At 38.4% G+C, this 17,330-nt stretch overlaps 1 protein-coding gene across 2 annotated transcripts in view; it reads left to right on the top strand.

Moving 5' to 3' along the window:
• Positions 1-17,330, top strand: part of RTN1 (reticulon 1) — a 236,271-nt gene that overhangs the window by 193,587 nt on the left and 25,354 nt on the right. Inside the window, exon 1 of one of the 2 annotated variants that reach the window (XM_020892514.2) lies at positions 10,715-10,918. The exons of the other annotated variant lie outside the window; for it this stretch is intronic. Within the exon in view, the coding sequence (XP_020748173.1) occupies positions 10,858-10,918 (61 nt within the window). The 5' untranslated portion in view covers positions 10,715-10,857. Of the gene's footprint in view, positions 1-10,714; positions 10,919-17,330 lie in introns of those variants that run through there. 2 annotated transcript variants of the gene reach the window in all.

Raw genomic sequence — 17,330 nt, 5'->3', positions numbered from 1 at the left:
TAAAACATTCAATTTTTTCTAGTTTCATAAATGTAACTTTTTCACAGTGGTCTTTATTTTTAGTTCCCTGATTAGTAGAAAACCACACTTTTACTGTGTTTGTTGACTCAAAAGTATTTCCAGTTATACAAATTGCTTATTGTACTTTTTCCTATTTTCCTGTTAAATTTCTTTTAGTATGAACTTGAAGAAGTTCTTTCACTGATGTCTTCTAGTTTGTGGCTTTTCTTTTCACTTTGTTTATATGTTCAGCTGTCAAACTTGAGGGCTTTAAAGTAATCAAATCTCAAGCAAGTCTCAGCAAATTTCAATGGATTAAGTTATACAGAATGTATTCTCCAGAAAAACATCTACTTCTGCTTTATTGACTACGCCAAAGCCTTTAACTGTGTAGATCACAACAAACTGTAGAAAATTCTTCAAGAGACAGAAATACCAGACCACCTGACCTGCCTCCTGAGAAATCTGTATGCAGGTCAAGAAGCAACAGTTAGAACTGGACATGGAACAACAGACTGGTTCCAAATCAGGAAAGGAGTACGTCAAGGCTCATATTATCACACTGTTTATTTAACTTATATGCATAGTGCATCATGCGAAATGCCGGGCTAGATGAAGCACAAGCTGGAATCAAGATTGCCAAGAGAACTATCAATAACCTCAGGTACGCAGATGATACCACCCTTATGGCAGAAAGTGAAGAAGAGCCTCTTGATGAAAGTGAAAGAGGAGAGTGAAAAAGCTGGCTTAAAACTCAGCATTCAGAAAACTAAGATCATGGCATCTGGTCCCATCACTTCATGGCAAATAGATGGGGAAACAATGGAAACAGTGAGAGACTTTATTTTGTTGGGCTCCCAAATCACTGCAGATGGTGACTGCAGCCATGAAATTAAAAGATGCTTGCTCCTTGGTAGAAAAGCTAGACCAGTCTAGACAACATATTAAAAAGCAGAGACATTGCAGACAAAGGTCCATCTAGTCAAAGCTATGGTTTTTCCAGTAGTCATGTATGGATGTAAGAGTTGGAGCATAAAGAAAGTTGAGTGCAAAAGAATTGATGCTTTTGAAGTGTGGTGTTGGAGAAGACTCTAGAGAGTCCCTTGGACTGCAAGATCAAACCAATCAATCCTAAAGGAAATCAGTCCTGAATGTTCATTGGAAGCTGAAACTCCAGTACTTTGGCCACCTGATGCGAAGAACTAACTCATTGGCAAAGACTCTGATGCTGGGAAAGATTAAAGACAAGAGGAGAAGGGGTCAACAGAGGATAAGATGGTTGGATGGCATCACCAACTTGATGGACCTGAGTTTGAGCAAGCTCCAGGAGTTGGTGATGGACAGAGAAGCCTGGCGTGCTGCAGTCCATGGGGTCACAAAGAGTTGGACACGACTGAGTGACTGAACTGAACTGAACTGAACACAACTATCAACTTGAAATAAACAATAAGGATAGTTAGAACAATCCTCAAAATTTTACAATTCTTACTATCAGTGGACCAAAGAAAAAACTCTCAATGCTGATTGGAAAACATTTTGAACAATAATATTGACATAATGTATCAAAACTTGCAGGATGCAGCAGTAGTGTTTAGAGGGTATTTAATACTTTTCAATGAAGTATTAGAAAAGAAGAAAGACTGACAATAATATAAGCTTTCAATTTAAGGAGCTAATAAAGGAAGTCAAAGCTATGGTTTTTCCAATAGTCACGTACAGATGTGAGGGTTGTACCATAAAGAAGACTGAGTACCAAAGAATTAATGCTTTCAAACTCTGGTCTGGAGAAGACTCTTGAGAGTCCCTTAGACAGCAAAGAGATCAAACCAGTCAGTTGTAAAGGAAATCAACCCTGAATATTCATCAGAAGGACTGATGCTGAAGCTGAGGATCCAATCCTTTGGCCACCTGATGAGAAGAACCAGCTCATTGGAAAAGACCCTGTGGCTGGACAAGATTGAAGGCAAAAGGAGAAGATGACAGAAGATTAGATGGTTGGATGGCATTATTGACTCAGTGGACATGAGTTGAGCAAACTCCAGGTATTACTAAAGGACCAGGATGCCTGGCATGCTGCAGTCCATGGGGTTGGTCGCAAAGTCGGACATAGTTTAGTGAATGAACAACAATAAATGAAGAGCAAGTGAAAGTAAAGTAAGATAATGATTATAATAAGAGAATAAAAGAGAGAGTATATATACAACAGAGAAAAGGCAATAGAGTAAGATTTTATTCTTTAAAACTAATTCATTATATTGAAAAATCTCCAACAAAATGATCAAGAAAGAGTAGAGAAAAAGCTTAAAATATCCTAAATGAGAAAGGAAACATGACTTTGACTCCTCCAGATTATTAAAAAACTTAAAAATGATATTACGAGTAACATGCCAATAAATTTGACAGTATATTTTAAATTGACAAATTAATTTGGAAAAAACTGACCACAATTGTTATAAGCAGAAATTAAAAAATCAGAATAATCCTACACCATTAAAGAAATCTGTAGTTAAAGATCATCTCACAAATAAAACTCCAGGTCCAAATGGGTTCCCTGGTGAATTCTTGCAAACATTCCAAAATGCAATAATACCATCTTACATAAACTCCTTTGGAAAATATTAGAGGGATTAACACTTTCCAACTCTTTTGTGTCGCCAGTTTAACCCTGATGCAAAAACTTAAGAAAATATTATAAGAAAAGAAAGAAGAGGACAATATCTCTCATGAATATAGATAATAAAATTCTACACAAAATATTAAAAAATTGAATCCAAATTGGGCAACTATATATAAAAAGAATGTCACATCAGGGCCACATAAAGTTTATTCTAGGAATGCAAGTTTGCTCTAACACTCAAAATTCAATCCATGTAATGTATACATTAATAAAATTAAGGAGAAAGCCCATGTGATCATCTCACTAGGCTCAGTACCAGCATTTGATAAAATTTGGTATCTATTCATGACAAAAATCCTCAGAAAATTGCTACCAGAGGGAATTTTCTTATTCTGATAATGGATAGCTAAAAAATTCACAGCTTGCATCATGTTTAATGGTGAAATTTTGGGCACATTTTCCCCCTTAATTCAAAAAAAAGACAGGATAGTCCCTGTTAACCACCTCTACTAAACATTAAGTCCTAGCCAATGCTGTAAGTTAAGGTAAGGAAATTAAATATAAAGATTGGAAAGGAAGAGATAAAGCCATCTTTATTCAGAGAAGATATTATGTATGCATAAACTTCAAAAGAATCTACAAATAAAATTAATAAGTAAATCTAGCTAGGTCACTATTACAAAAATTAATCTGGTATAGCTTTTCCCCTTTCTACTTAGAACATTTCTGTGTCAGTATGTTTTAGGACTTTCTTTTGAAAACATCCTTTGGCTAGATCTTTTTCATCCATTATGAGAGCTTTCATCTTTTTTAGTTGGCATTATTTAAATATATTTAGAAGCACTTTAATGCTTTATTTTGTGCTTTCAATTTACTAGCTATTTTCTTTGCTTCTCATTTTTCCTTTGCCTAATTTCTGTTTGATTGAATTAATTGCCTTGCTTGTAAATTTTATTCTCGTAGAAGTTATGTATTCTAATTATTTTATTTTACTGGAGACCATTAAATATTTAGCATATAAATATGACATTTTCATAGTCTAAATATCTCTATTCTCCTCCCGAACAATACTAGGATCTTAGAATGCTTTTGCTCTTATCACTGCTTTCTACCTATGTTCTATTTTGTCCACTGTTTTACTTTCATCTTTCATTTATAATCCTTTCATTAAGTTAGCCATTACTGATCTTTATGCTCAGCATTCTTTCATGCATGTCACTTTTACCTTTTAACTGAATTTAGATTCAGTTTTATTCTTTCTGGAGTACTATTTTTGGTTTATTTTTCTGCAGAGTCTGCCATTAGGAATTTCTCTCATTTCTTATTTTTTTGAAAACGCCTGTATTAGTCTTTCTGGGTATATAATTCTAGATGATGGTTATTCTCCTTCACCACTTTGCAGATATTATTTCATTGTCTTCTAGCTTCTATTAATGAAAAGATTGCTGTTCCTCTAATTTGTCTGTTATTTATATTGCTTTTAAAATTTCTCCTTTGTTTTGATGCCCTGCAATTTCACTGTGATGTGAGTCAGGGTATGGATTTCTTACATGTCTTGCTTAGGGATAGAATTTATGTCTTTTGTTAATTCTGGATAAGTGGATAACCATGAGGGTGTGGCCACTCATCTAGAGCCAGACATCCTGCACTGTGAAGTCAAGTGGGCCTTAGGAAACACTACTACAAACAAAGCCAGTGGAGGTGATGGAATTCCAGCTGAGCTGTTTCAGATCCCCAAACATGATGCTGTTAAAGTGCTGCACTCAATATGCCAGCAAATTTGGAAAACTCAGTAAGTGGTCACAGGACTGGAAAAGGTCAGTTTTCATTCCAATCCCAAAGAAGGGCAATGCCAAAGAATGTTCTAACTACCACACAATTGTGGTCATTTCATATGCTAGCAAGATTATCGGAGAAGGCAATGGCAACCCACTCCAGTACTCTTGCCTGGCAAATCCCATGGACGGAGGAGCCTGGTAGGCTGCAGTTCATGGGGTCGTGCAAAGAGTCAGATACGACTGAGTGACTTCACTTTCACTTTTCATTTTCATGCATTGGAGAAGGAAATGGCAACCCACTCCAGTGTTCTTGTCTGGAGAATCCCAGGGACGGGGGAGCCTGGTGGGCTACTGTCTATGGGTTCGCACAGAGTCGGACACGACTGAAGCGACTTGGCAGCAGCAGCAGCAAGATTATACTCAAAATTCTTTAAGCTAGGCTTCAGCAATATGTGAACCAAGAACTTCCAGATGTACAAGCTAGATTTAGAAAAGGAGGAGGAACCATAAATCAAATTGCCAACATCCGTAGGATCATAGAAAAAGCAAGAGAATTCCAGAAAAACATCTGCTTCAATAACTATGCTAAAGCCTTTGACTGTGTGAATCACAACAAACTGCGGACAAAAGAGATGGGAATAACAGATCACTTTACTTGCCTCCTGAGAAACCTATATGCAGGTCAAGAAGCAACAGAACTGGACATGGGACAATGGACTGGTTCAAAATTGGGAAAGGAGTATGACAAGGCTATATATTGTCACCCTGCTTATTAAACTTCTGTGCAGAGTACATCTTGTGAAATGCCAGGCTGGATGAATCACAGGCTGAAATCAGGATTGCTGGAAGAAATATCAACAACCTCAGATAGGCAGATGATGCCACCCTAATGGCAGAGGTGAAAAGAAACTGGAGAGCCTCTTAAAGAGAGTGAAAGAAGAGAGTGAGAAGTCTAGCTTGGAAATCAACATTCAGAAAACTAAGATAAAAAAAAAAAAAACTAAGATCATGGCATCTGGTCCCATCACTTCATGGCAAATAGAACAGGAAAAAGTAGAAACAGTGACAGACTTTATTTTCTTGGTCTCCAAAATCACTGCAGTGACTGCAGCCATTAAATTAAAAGACACTTGCTCCTTGGAAGGAAAGCTATGACAAACTTGAGCAGCATATTAAAAAGCAGAGACATCACTTTGCCAACAAAGGTCCGTATAGTCAAAGGTATGATTTTTCCAGTAGTCATGTATGGATGTGAGAATTGGACCATAAAAAAAGCTGAGTGCCGAACAATTGATGCTTTTGAATTGTGGTGATGGAGAAGACTCTTGAGAGTCCCTTGAACTACAAGGAGATCAAACCAATCCTAAAGGAAACCAACCCTGAATACCCTAAATATGCATTGGAAGGACTGATGCTGACATTAAAGCTCCAGTATGTTGGCTACCGAATGAGAAGGGCTGACTCTACTGTAATGATGTAAAGTAATTAGCCTCCAACTAATAAAAATAAATGGAAAAAAAAAAAAGAAAAAACAAAAAAAGAAAAAAGAAAAAGACTTTGATGCTGGGAAAGATTGAAGGCAAAAGGAGCAGGAGGCAGCAGAGGATAAGCTGGTTAGGTAATATCACCGACTCAATGGATGAATTTGAGCAAACTCCAGGAGATAGTGAAGGACAAGGAAGCCTGGTGTGCTGCAGTTTACGATGTTGCAAAGAGTCAGACACGACTTAGTGACTGCACAGCAACAGTCGATTCTGGAAACTCAGCCAAATTTGGATAAATTATGCCACTTCCCATGTTAACTCCTCTGCTTAAAATCCTGCTGGGTCTCCCTCATCTATTGACAGTATTACTACTCAAGACTGTCACAGTCTGGCTTCTACACATTTCCGAAATTAAGTTTCCATCTTTGTCTGCCAGGAAGGCCCATCACTCAAACTGCTGATACATTTGTTACTCATAACTTAGCTTAATTGTCACCTATTCTCTGAAGCCTTTCCTGAAACCTCTGCCCCTAAGAACTCTGTACCCACGGTTTCCTGTTCACACAATCCACTGATTGCATTTATCTATTTATATGTAAATTTCCCCCCCAATAAACTCAAGTCCCAGTGGGCAGTTCCCTTTGTATTTACAGAGACAGGCACTTAGTGTGGGCCCTATAAACAGTTGTAGATTGAATGAATGAATGAATCAAGAAAATGAGAGTAAATACTGTCTACCTCATAGGGATCTTGTAACAGCTAAATATCAGTGCATACCACAAGATAAAGCACCTGGAAAATAACAACTGCTAATCTCTTATTTGAATCGAAGACAATTCATGCAGTGTTTTGGTACAGTGGGTTATGTACCAAATTGGTTTTTTCTTTAAATTTCCTTATTCCATATGGCATAGAACAGAGTTCTTAGTGTTCTTTGATTATAATGAAGTGTTTTTTTTGGTTTTGTGCCTTTTCTTCCAATTGCTGTACTTCTGAGCCTTAAAAAACCAGGGAGTTCTGTGAGAATTCTTGATATAGTTTACTAGCTGTTACATTCTGTTCTGAAAATTGAGTGCATCTGTGAATACTCTTCTCCCATCCATGTTAATGGCTTTCTCCTTTCTTCCATTAGGTGTCGACTCTAATTTTACCAGGAGTTAGGCCTTCAGACTCTCATTATAAATTAGCAAATATCCACCCACATCCTTTTCTATCCTCTTTTACCTGCTTTATTTTCCCCAGTACACTCCTCCACAAGTGAAATATATACAATATTTACTTCTTTTATTATTTTCTGCTCCTCCCATAAGACTGGCGTATAACTTCTTAAGAGTAGGAACTTTGCTTTATGATTAGAGCAGTATCTGGAATACAGTAGGTGCTTGGTAAGTATTTCTTAAATAAGTGTATCAATGCAGGTGCCATTGAGTCTCATCAGTATAAATCCTGATGCTATAGTAGACAAACACAATACGGCACTCTGGACCTGGTAGCCTTCAACATTCATCTAGATCTGGGATGAGATTACAAAACTTGGCTCTTTTGCTTTTCCCTATAACAGACTAATGCACGATTTCACCCTGAAAACTAAAGAAATCACTTCCCTTCCTGGCAGTACCTAAACTGAGTTCTAAACTGGCTGCATACAAAGCCCGTCTGTTCTTTCCTGGTTTAAAGACAGAGGCAGTTCCTGCCCGCTTTCAGCAAGCTTTATTTTGCTTTCTGTTTTCTTTCACTGCTTAAGGACAATTTACATATCTTTTCTACCCATTCTATCGTTTTGACCTTGCCAAGAGCTTTCAATTAATACTTTGTGTGCACTTGTGCAAAGAAAGCACCCATTTGCAATGTCTATGGGAAATAAATTCTTATTGCTTCATAGAAACAAACGTCTAAATCTGTAATTCATCTGTATATTATGAGAGAGAGGTTCAGAGATGATAAATGACTTGTTGAAAGCTACAGAACTAAAGTTTGTAACACAAGTGGATCTAACACCCGCATCCCCAGTCGAGTTTGTACTCTTCTGCCTGAATTTCCTTTAATAAGATCATTTATGCTTCTCCTAAGCACCTGGGCATTAATAGAAAACCCTCAATTCTTACTAGTGTGTATCTCTCTGTGACATCAGACATCTTACCTCCTCAATCTTCAACTGTCAAACCGTTGTATTGATTTTTCGGGTGCCATCAAGCTTCTCTTTCCAGATTTAGCATGACTGAAAAGAATGTGATCTTTCAGCTAAGCTGACATTCCAAGGTCAGCTCTCTGGCCAGTGAAAACTCATGGCCTAAGGATTCTGACACAGCTACCCGACACCTGAGGGAGAGCTTGCCTCTGCCTACTCTTCCTTGCGAGGGACATGCTGCTCCCACCTTGCTGCTCAGTACTGTCAGAGCCACACACTGGTTCCAGTAATATGACAGTCAACACCCACCTCTCAGATACCTGGGGTACCTTCTGTGTTAAGGCTAATGTCTGGGGCTGTCATTGGACAGGCAGTGCCTCCTAGTGGCCAAGGCTCCAAAGGTTTCCAGCTGAAAAGTGGCCAGGACAGCAGCAACCCACCTGGCAACCCTTTCTCCTCCTTCTGAGTCTTGTCCCTGCCTTTTTGCAGTGTGTCCAGCTCCACATCATGCAGTGAGAATTCATCATCAGGTCCCAGTCTTTTCAGTATTTTGCCGACTGAATTCCCAATCATGACCATGATGATGAAAAAACTGTGGGAAGACTGTAGGAAGTATAAATATAACAAAGTCACTAACACCTCCAGAGCAAGTCAGTTTGAAAAGTGCTTTGTAATCATGTGGTCACTGTTCCTCCTCATCAGCCAAATGGGAGCTCTGACAACCCTATTCTTATAGGAGATTTATGATGCCCAGAAGTGCCGAATCATCCTGCTGAAGTCATTCTTCTTAAACTTCCTTAAGAATAATTCCAGATGTGTTACAGAGATATGCAGAGGCTCAGCTGGTTTCTCTGGAAGCTTTTATTCTAAAAGGAACATGCATGATTCTAAGGATCATATTTTAAAGTGTAAATGCTTCATAAAATGAAAGGTAAATCATTTCCAGAAGCATAACCTTGAGATTAGGTCCTTAGGCTCTTGCTGGCACAGCATGTACAAATGAATATTTGGGTCTGGGAAGGAATGCATCTGGGAGCTGCAGAGGGATTGTGGAGGCTCCTCTTCTCCATGAGGGAGAGAAATTCTATACAATGGATAAAGCCATGCTACAAAAAAGGAAGTGGGAACTCTTGCTTCTCTAAACCCTTCTATAAACACTTCTATAAACCCCAAGGCAACTCTTTCCTCATGCTATGTCTTGCCTCCTCAAGGGTTCCCTTCTACCAGGACTTTCCCCAGAAAATGCCTAAATTCCAGTCTTTGCTTTGTGCTATTTCTACCTTTTCCTCATCAAAATATACCTATCCTCTGCCCATTCTCTCAACTGCCTTGGAAAGTAATCTGATAAAGCATTTCATGCTAAAATTTGAAAAGTAGGTCACCACCCACTGCTGACAAAAGTCTGTATGGTCAAAGCTATGGTTTTTCCAGTAGTCATGTATGGATGTGAGAGTTGGACCATGAAGAAGTCTGAGTACCAAGGAATTGATGCTTTTGAACTGTGGAGTTGGAGAAGACTCTTGAAGAGTCTCTTGGACAGCAAGGAGATCAAACCAGTCAATCCTAAGGGAAATCAATCCTGAATATTCATTGGAAGGACTGGTGCTGAAGCTGAAGCTCCAATACTTTGGCCACCTGATGTGAAGAGCTGACTCATTGGAAAAGACCTGATGCTGGGAAATATTGAAGGCAGGAGTAGAAGGGAGTGACAGAAGATGAGATGGTTGAATAGCATCACTGATTCATTGGCCATAAGTTTGAGCAAACACTGGGAGATAGTGAAGGACAGGGAAGCCTGGTGTGCAGCAGTCCATGGGGTCACAAAGAGTCAGACAAAACTGAATAACTGAACAACGACACATTGTTCTGCTCCTCCCACTGACATCCACATTGTAAGTGGGGACACCTGAAACCCTTGAATCACTGGGCTTGGAAATCAACTGTATCTCCTGAATTAAACACATCACTCACATCCATCATCCCCTAACACTCAATCCCAAATATGCTGTTGTTGAGGAATTTGGATGTCCCCACAACTGACCACTCTTGGTGTGTCACTATAGTCACTAATGACTCCGTGTGCCAGAGTCCAGAGGCTTTGATCCGGACCTACTGGCACCACATTCAAATACTGTCCAATATTCATTCAACCCACAAACAGAGCTGAGAAGAGACACTAAACCTTCAGGGTTTCTTTGCAATGATTGTGGCTTGCCAGGGAAGGTTTTGGATAGCCATGGGCTGTTCCAAAAGAGCAAAAGACTCTGGCAATTGTCTGGAAGATGTTAAGCAATTAAAGTGTGGCCAGAATGTAAAAAATTGGAGGCCGGGTGGGGGAAGTGAATGAGCGTTGCGGACATTTAAGGGATATGATGCTGAAAGCCTGAGGTTTGTACAGCCATCCTCAAGTTCTTGGGTTTCTAAGACATTTCTAGAAAATGCACCATGCCAGTCAGCAAGACCCAGAAATAGCGCGAGTGTTCTGCTCTTATTCCGACCCTTGGCCCTTTCTCCTCCCTCTCTCAGACCCCCCACCCCTGGTCAGCTTTTGCGCCTTCCGGGTGAGACTGGCTTTAAACATCTCCAGGGCAGCGAGCCTCTGCTCTGGAGTCCAGCGGTACCCGCATCGCCGGGCGCGCGGCTGATCCGCACCGCACAGCGCTGATTCGCTGCCGCGGAGACTGCGGCGCCCGCGACGCGCCCGCCCCTCGCGGTGCACGCCGGCTGGTGCAGCCTCAGTCTGTCTGCAGCCGCGGCCACCGGGAGCAGCGCTGCAGCCGGGGCACCGACGCCTGAGTGCCCGCTCAGCGCCCCCGAGGACAGCAACGGCGAGCCCTCAAAGCGCGCACGATGCAGGCCACTGCCGATTCCACCAAGATGGATTGTGTTTGGAGCAACTGGAAAAGTCAGGGTATTCTCTTTATTTCAGTAGTGCATGCCTGCGGCGCACGGGAACCCGGGACCCGGAATCAGCCATTGTGCATCATTTCACCTGTGGGACCTATGCATGCTTTATACCCAAGAGCTTTCTGTTGGGGGGGAGTAAACTTGTTATGTCAAAAATCAGAGTGGATGGTGTTTGGTTTTTTGTTTTTGTTTTTTACTTTTCCCATCTTAAAAAAAAAAAAAAATCCCCCACCCCCACCCCTTTGTTTTCTTGTTGTCAGGCTACTGTTTTAAATAATGCATCTTTTGCCTCCTCCTGGAGCTCTTTTGGGTTCCGCTAAACGTCCAGTACTTGTTTAATCTCTTCTTATTCCCGGAGTTAAAATGCTTATTGTTCCATGTATCCCAGTGCATTTAATTTGTGCCTAAAATTGAAATCTAGTAGAACCGTTAACTGAGTGGGCTCTAGTGCATCCTTTTAAGAGGGACACACCCATTTTAGGGTTATTATTTGTGGTCACACAAAGGAAACTGGAAATGCAGAATAGCTCTCAAAATCCTGAAAATATGATGGCGTAGACACATATTAGGATGATTCACTTTGAAATATTTCGGGGTTTTTTGTCTGTCATTGGGGTAACTTGTTAACTACTGTTCATTAATAATGGGTATATCTGGAACAAATGGAGGGAAATTAAAAAACAGTGCCAGTTGCCCTCTATTATAACAGATTTATTTTGAAACAGTCCATATTAGCACTGGGTGTGGCCACCCTCCAGCCTCGCTTGGATTGCTTTTCAGCCATTTTTATTCAGCCTCATACTTCACACATCTCCATCTCGCCTTTGTTACATTAAGATTCTCTCCATCACCTTACTCAGTTTGAGATTACTAGGAGAAAGGGAGACTTTGCAAGAATGAATTATGTGTTGTAAACTTGGATGTTTGTAATATGAAGTGTCTTTTAACGTTTAACAAATGGTTCTGAAGAAGGTGCGTTTGACTTAACCTGCAAGGTTGCAGCATCCCTCAGGGGGCCCAGAATACTCTGGAGCAGAAGCTGATTTAAAAAAAAGACACCTTTCTCTTGTAATATTGTATCACAAAAAGAATGGGATGTCTTAATGCCCCGTAGAGTTTTCTTTGGTAAATTTTTTAAGCAAAGAAAAAGTAAACATGAAACTCAGAATTAAGAGCATATTTCCTCTGCCTTGTATTTGTTAGTTGGTTGGCAGAGACATAAAATGCAATAATCTAGTTCAAATTATTTGGATCTATTGGAAATACAACTGTCAGAAGTGAATAAATGGATCTAATAAATTTAAAAGCCGGGAAATAAGAAATGCATGGCCATTCGGGGGCATCATTTTAGAGAGTGATGATAACTACATGACCTGGCGTATGTTTTGTACAGAAGACAGCTGTGGAAATTCTTGGTAACATTTCATTCTTGCTACATGTTTAGACTCATCCAGTTTATTCCAAATACACACTCAACAGATATCTATGGCTTGATAGAATACCAAGTTTAGTTTGGACATAAAGTTGGTTTTTAAGGTTATTCTTATGGATTTCCTCTATTCTTACCAAAAGTAGGTAGCAGAAGTGTCAAATTTTCTACTATGTGTATGATCTAAGACACTGTTTCATCACAATCCTATGTGTTTTGCCTCTGTTGACATTTCACTGGGGGGTTAAAAATATGGACATTTGTAATCAGAAAATAACACAAAATGCTGTAATTTGTCCATTAAAGACTGTCATTTTCATTGGCAGTGTACAGCTGTTTATGAAGATTAATGCAGGATCGTTGAGGGTCTTTTATACTGTGACCTTTGGTAATCTTCAGTACCATTGATTTCCTTTTGTCAGATAGAACAAAGCCATAATCCTGAAAATTGACTGATAACTGGGTGGGTGGGTTTATAAGCATAAAAGAGAAATTATAAGTAAATTATTCCTGTTTCTCCCCACTAGGAGAACTTTCATCTAAATTAAAATCTACGATAAGATTCTTATTTAGTATTTTAAGTGTATCTTCATTTTACTTTTCTAATTATTAAAAAAAAAAAAAGCTGTTCTTAACACTGGCTACATATTAGTATCACCTGGGAAGCTTTAAAAAACACAAAGGATGCCTGTGCCCCACCCCTAGAGGTTCTGATTCCATTGAGTCAAGCATCAGTATTTTTCAAAAGCTCTCAAATGAGTTTAACACATAACTGGGGTTGAAACCACTCATGTGTAATAATTCTTAGCCCAGTCCATAGACCAGCAGAGCAAGGTCTAGTATACAAATGATGAAATGGGTGTGATACAGGAGCAGCTGTGAATGCAGTTAAAAGTAGTCAGTATAACATTGAGGATAATGTCCTCCAGAAATAGTGAGAAATGAAGGTTTTGCTTGGAAAAGGGAATAAAGGGAGCCCCAGGCTTCCTCCATATTATTAAACAATTACACAGAGAAATTGTAGTTCATTAGGTATGTCAGCATGACTCTACTGAAACTAATACAATGTGTCCTAAAAACTGTAGTATACATGCAAAAGGAAGTTTATATTTATTTTATTAATATATATGATTTTAGCTGTAAACAAGAATGTTTAGAGAGAGACTAAAGTCCCATTATACTACATTACACAGATTCTGCTTCCATTAAAAAAATGATACTCATACCCAATTTGTTGATAAACCAAAGCCCAGCCTGCTCAGTGAAGATGAAATAAGACAATAACCTAATAAAATGTGGCAATATACCTGGGATTCTTCAGATTACTAATTATTACTGTTAAATATTGACATTTATTGGGCACTTTTACTACTTTACTCGTATCATTGCAGTTAATCTTCATGAATCCTATGATGTGTGAGTTTTATTATTATCCCATTTTAGAAGTGAGGAACTGAGGCTTCTTGCCAACGCACACAGCTGGTAATGCCAGAGGCCAGATTCAAGCCGAAGCTATCTGACTGCAGAGCCCTTTGATTCTTCTACTGTACCATCTGCCTCCAAAGTAGATGGCTTCTTCCTCAGTGGTTTTTCTAAAAATGTAAAGGATTATCTGGGTAGTAGGGGGGTGTTAAAAACCCTTCCCACTTACATACCTTTCATTTTGCCAAACGTCTTCTCATTTGAGCATTTCAGTTTACTCTTGAACAACATGAGGCTCAAAGAGGTTATGTGATTTGCCCAAAGTTTTTCATTAAGTAGCAAGTGGGGTAGTGAAAAGGTGATGGTGGCCAAAAATCCAGAACTCTTCCCATTTCACACACTGCCTCTTTCACTAATGCTGAATTTCAGAAAGTGAACTCTCCTTTACCCCTTCCAAGATATTTTCACACAGCTTATCTCTGTAAAGACAAAGCAATATTGAACAGTTGAGTCAGTGATTTTGACCAATTTACACCATTGTTGTCATCATCATCATCATCATCATCATGAACTCATCGTTTAAAATTCTCCATCATTATTACCCATGTGTTGGTCATTGTCCTAAACTCTTGTTACAGATCTTAATCTGATATCTTTCTGAGATTATTGTTTTACTCTCACTTCCATGTTAGCTCAGACAGTAAAGAATCTGCCTGCAATGCAGGAAACCTGGGTTTGATCCCTGGGTCGGGAAGATCCTCTGGAGAAGGGAATGGCTACCCACTCCAGTATTCTTGCCTGGAGAATTCCATGGACAAAAGAGTCTGGCAAGCTACAGTCCATGGGGTCGCAAAGAGTCGGACATGACTGAGCAGCTAACACAACATTTTATAGAGGAGGAAATGGGATTTTAAGGTTGAGATGTCTAGTAATTTGTCCTAGGACTTAATGAGTCCCAGATGCAGAGCAGTCTGCTCTTTTGACCACTCTACTATACTACCTGAATCCAAATGGTACTGTGGCAGGGGAACAAAGTTTGACCAAAACCACTCATTCATATCATTTCACTTGTACTCTAAAGACTGCTTTTTTTATTTTTTCAAGTATCACTGCATTTGACAGTTTCATGGGCAGGACACTTGGCAATGTGGGAAGTTGAGACTAATAGCTCCCACTTACTGTATGTGGCAGCATTTTGTACTTACAGATTCCCCTAAAATATTGTAAAATATTGAAGGGTGAAACACCTTCCAGAGAATATAATCTTACATATTTCTCATTTTGTTAGTAAATAAAGCATTTTGAAAACTTTATGCTGACCTATAGTTCTCTGTGAAAACAGTGTTGAGGGTAGTCTGTTCTCAAAGGTGCTAGTTCAGAATGACCACGCCTCCCCAAATACAGAGGAAGTGTCTGTTTTAACCATAGGAATTGAATTGTATGCTTGTATTTTTAAAATGGCATTTAATAAAGACAATTTTACATACAGACATAAAGATAGACCAGTGCCATCATTCAGCATTTTATTTAGGTTCAGTATTATTAGAACACTTGTGCAAACCTTACAGCATAAATAATTTAATTTACAAACTCCCTCTCTCAGATTCTAAAGACAGCTAATGGGAAAACTTTCTTAGCTGATGATCTAGGGATTTGTTTTTAATGCAAGAAAACTCATTATACAGATAATATACCAAATGTAGGTATTACTTCACTGAAAAATAAAATTCTCCTTTTTCACAATGTATTATCATTTTCAAGAGAATTTTTTAAAGGAATATTTCAAAATTTGGGGAGAAAATAGTGACTTTTTTGGTTTTCTAAAAATAATACATGTGCATTATGAAAATTTCCATTTCAACAAAGAGAGTTTCAAATGAAAGTCACAAATCACCCAAAACCCTTCCATCTAGAGTTGATTAATGTTAATATTTGTTGAATATCTTCCAATATCTGTATACCATATAAAATGAATCTAGAGGACTACATAGAGAACAGAAGCAGTTTTTATTAAACAAGATTGTACATATCTCTAAAAGTATTTGAAATAATTTAATGGAAGAAACTGACATGAAAGAATTGCTCAACTTCAAATGCATGTTTCTTTGTGTCATGAGCTATTCCTTACTAAAATTAAGAAAAAAACTATGATAAGCATCAGTAGGGTAGACTCATTTTTTAATTACATGTTTTGTCTTTAGACTGTATAGATGGACTTTCTACAGTGTTTTTTTTAAAAGAAAGATCCACCATGGGTAAGAAAGGTTGACAAAAATTCCAGTCTAAATCTACATCTTCAAATCTATGGTTTTTCTCATTTTCCCATGAATTAATATTTCTTTAATTAAAAAATAATAATATTCCTGATACTTCATCACTAAAGCATTATGATACTATATATCAGTGGGGGTTGTGGATGAAATCTTCTGTCTTAATCAGCAGGCCCTTCCTTCATTTTTAAAAAGTTTCTCTCTCTCCTTACCGCCTTCCCTCCCACTTTTTTCTTATAGTATTTGACATGATATTCTTTACTCAGTTCTTTTTCATCTTTAGAAAAATTAATACATTCAGGAACAGAAATCTGTGAAGTAATTGACCTATTTTAAGTTCACTTAAAATAGAATTCTAAAATCCACAGAAAGCTGATTAAATTTGCATCACCACTAAATTTCCCATCCTTCTCAATGTGTTCCCTAAGTTGTGTGCATACTTGACCATGTGTTAATATTTACATTTGTCTCTTTTCCAGTTCCATGACTACCTTATAATTTTTTTTGACTACCTTATAATTAAGCTCACAATTTGAAAGCTAAGAACTTGACATTAATAATTTTTTAAAAATTATCTTCTGCCTATATTATGGACAATAATAACTATATTAAAACATGAAATTATAATTGTATTCTGACATCATAGAATATATTTCAAATAACAAAAGATTGTTAGGAGTTTTAGAACATAGAAGTATAGAACTCTATTTCACCCAAATGTTTGAGCTAGGAAGTTAAATCTGAGCAATTATCTTATTGTTTCACAAGAGAAAATCCTTAAATTCTTTCTTATTTCTTATATTGACAAAGGCAAAAAATAATTCAAGCCTTACTTACAGGTTCTTTGACCAAACTGGTGTTTAATGTTTAGAATTTATTACATGCATGTTTAGTTGCTCAGTCGTATCCAACTCTGCTTCCCTGTGGATTGTAGCCTGCTAGGGTCCTCTGTCCATGGGATTTCCAGGCAGGAATACTGGAATGAGTTACCATTCCCCCCCCCCCCCCGGAAGATCTTCCCAACCCAGAGATTGAACCCAGGTCTCCTACATGTCCTACATTGGCAGGTGGATTCTTTACCACTGAGCCACCTGGGAAGCCCCAGAATTTATTACATTTAGACCCTTTTCACAGTGGGCATAGTTCAAATGTAGTCATATCTTAGGTTCAGCCTTCAGAATCATTTCAACAAACTGCAGACCAAATCTAGTGGTAATGGGGTTCAGGAACGCATAATGTTTTATTGAATAGAACAAAAGTACAATGAGAGATTATTCTTTCCCTTGTCATATCTT

This window comes from Odocoileus virginianus, chromosome 6 (assembly GCF_023699985.2).
Source record: "Odocoileus virginianus isolate 20LAN1187 ecotype Illinois chromosome 6, Ovbor_1.2, whole genome shotgun sequence".
NCBI lineage: Eukaryota > Metazoa > Chordata > Mammalia > Artiodactyla > Cervidae > Odocoileus > Odocoileus virginianus.
The sequence above is the reverse complement of the archived record's forward strand: the minus strand, read 5'-3'. Positions and strand labels throughout refer to the sequence as shown.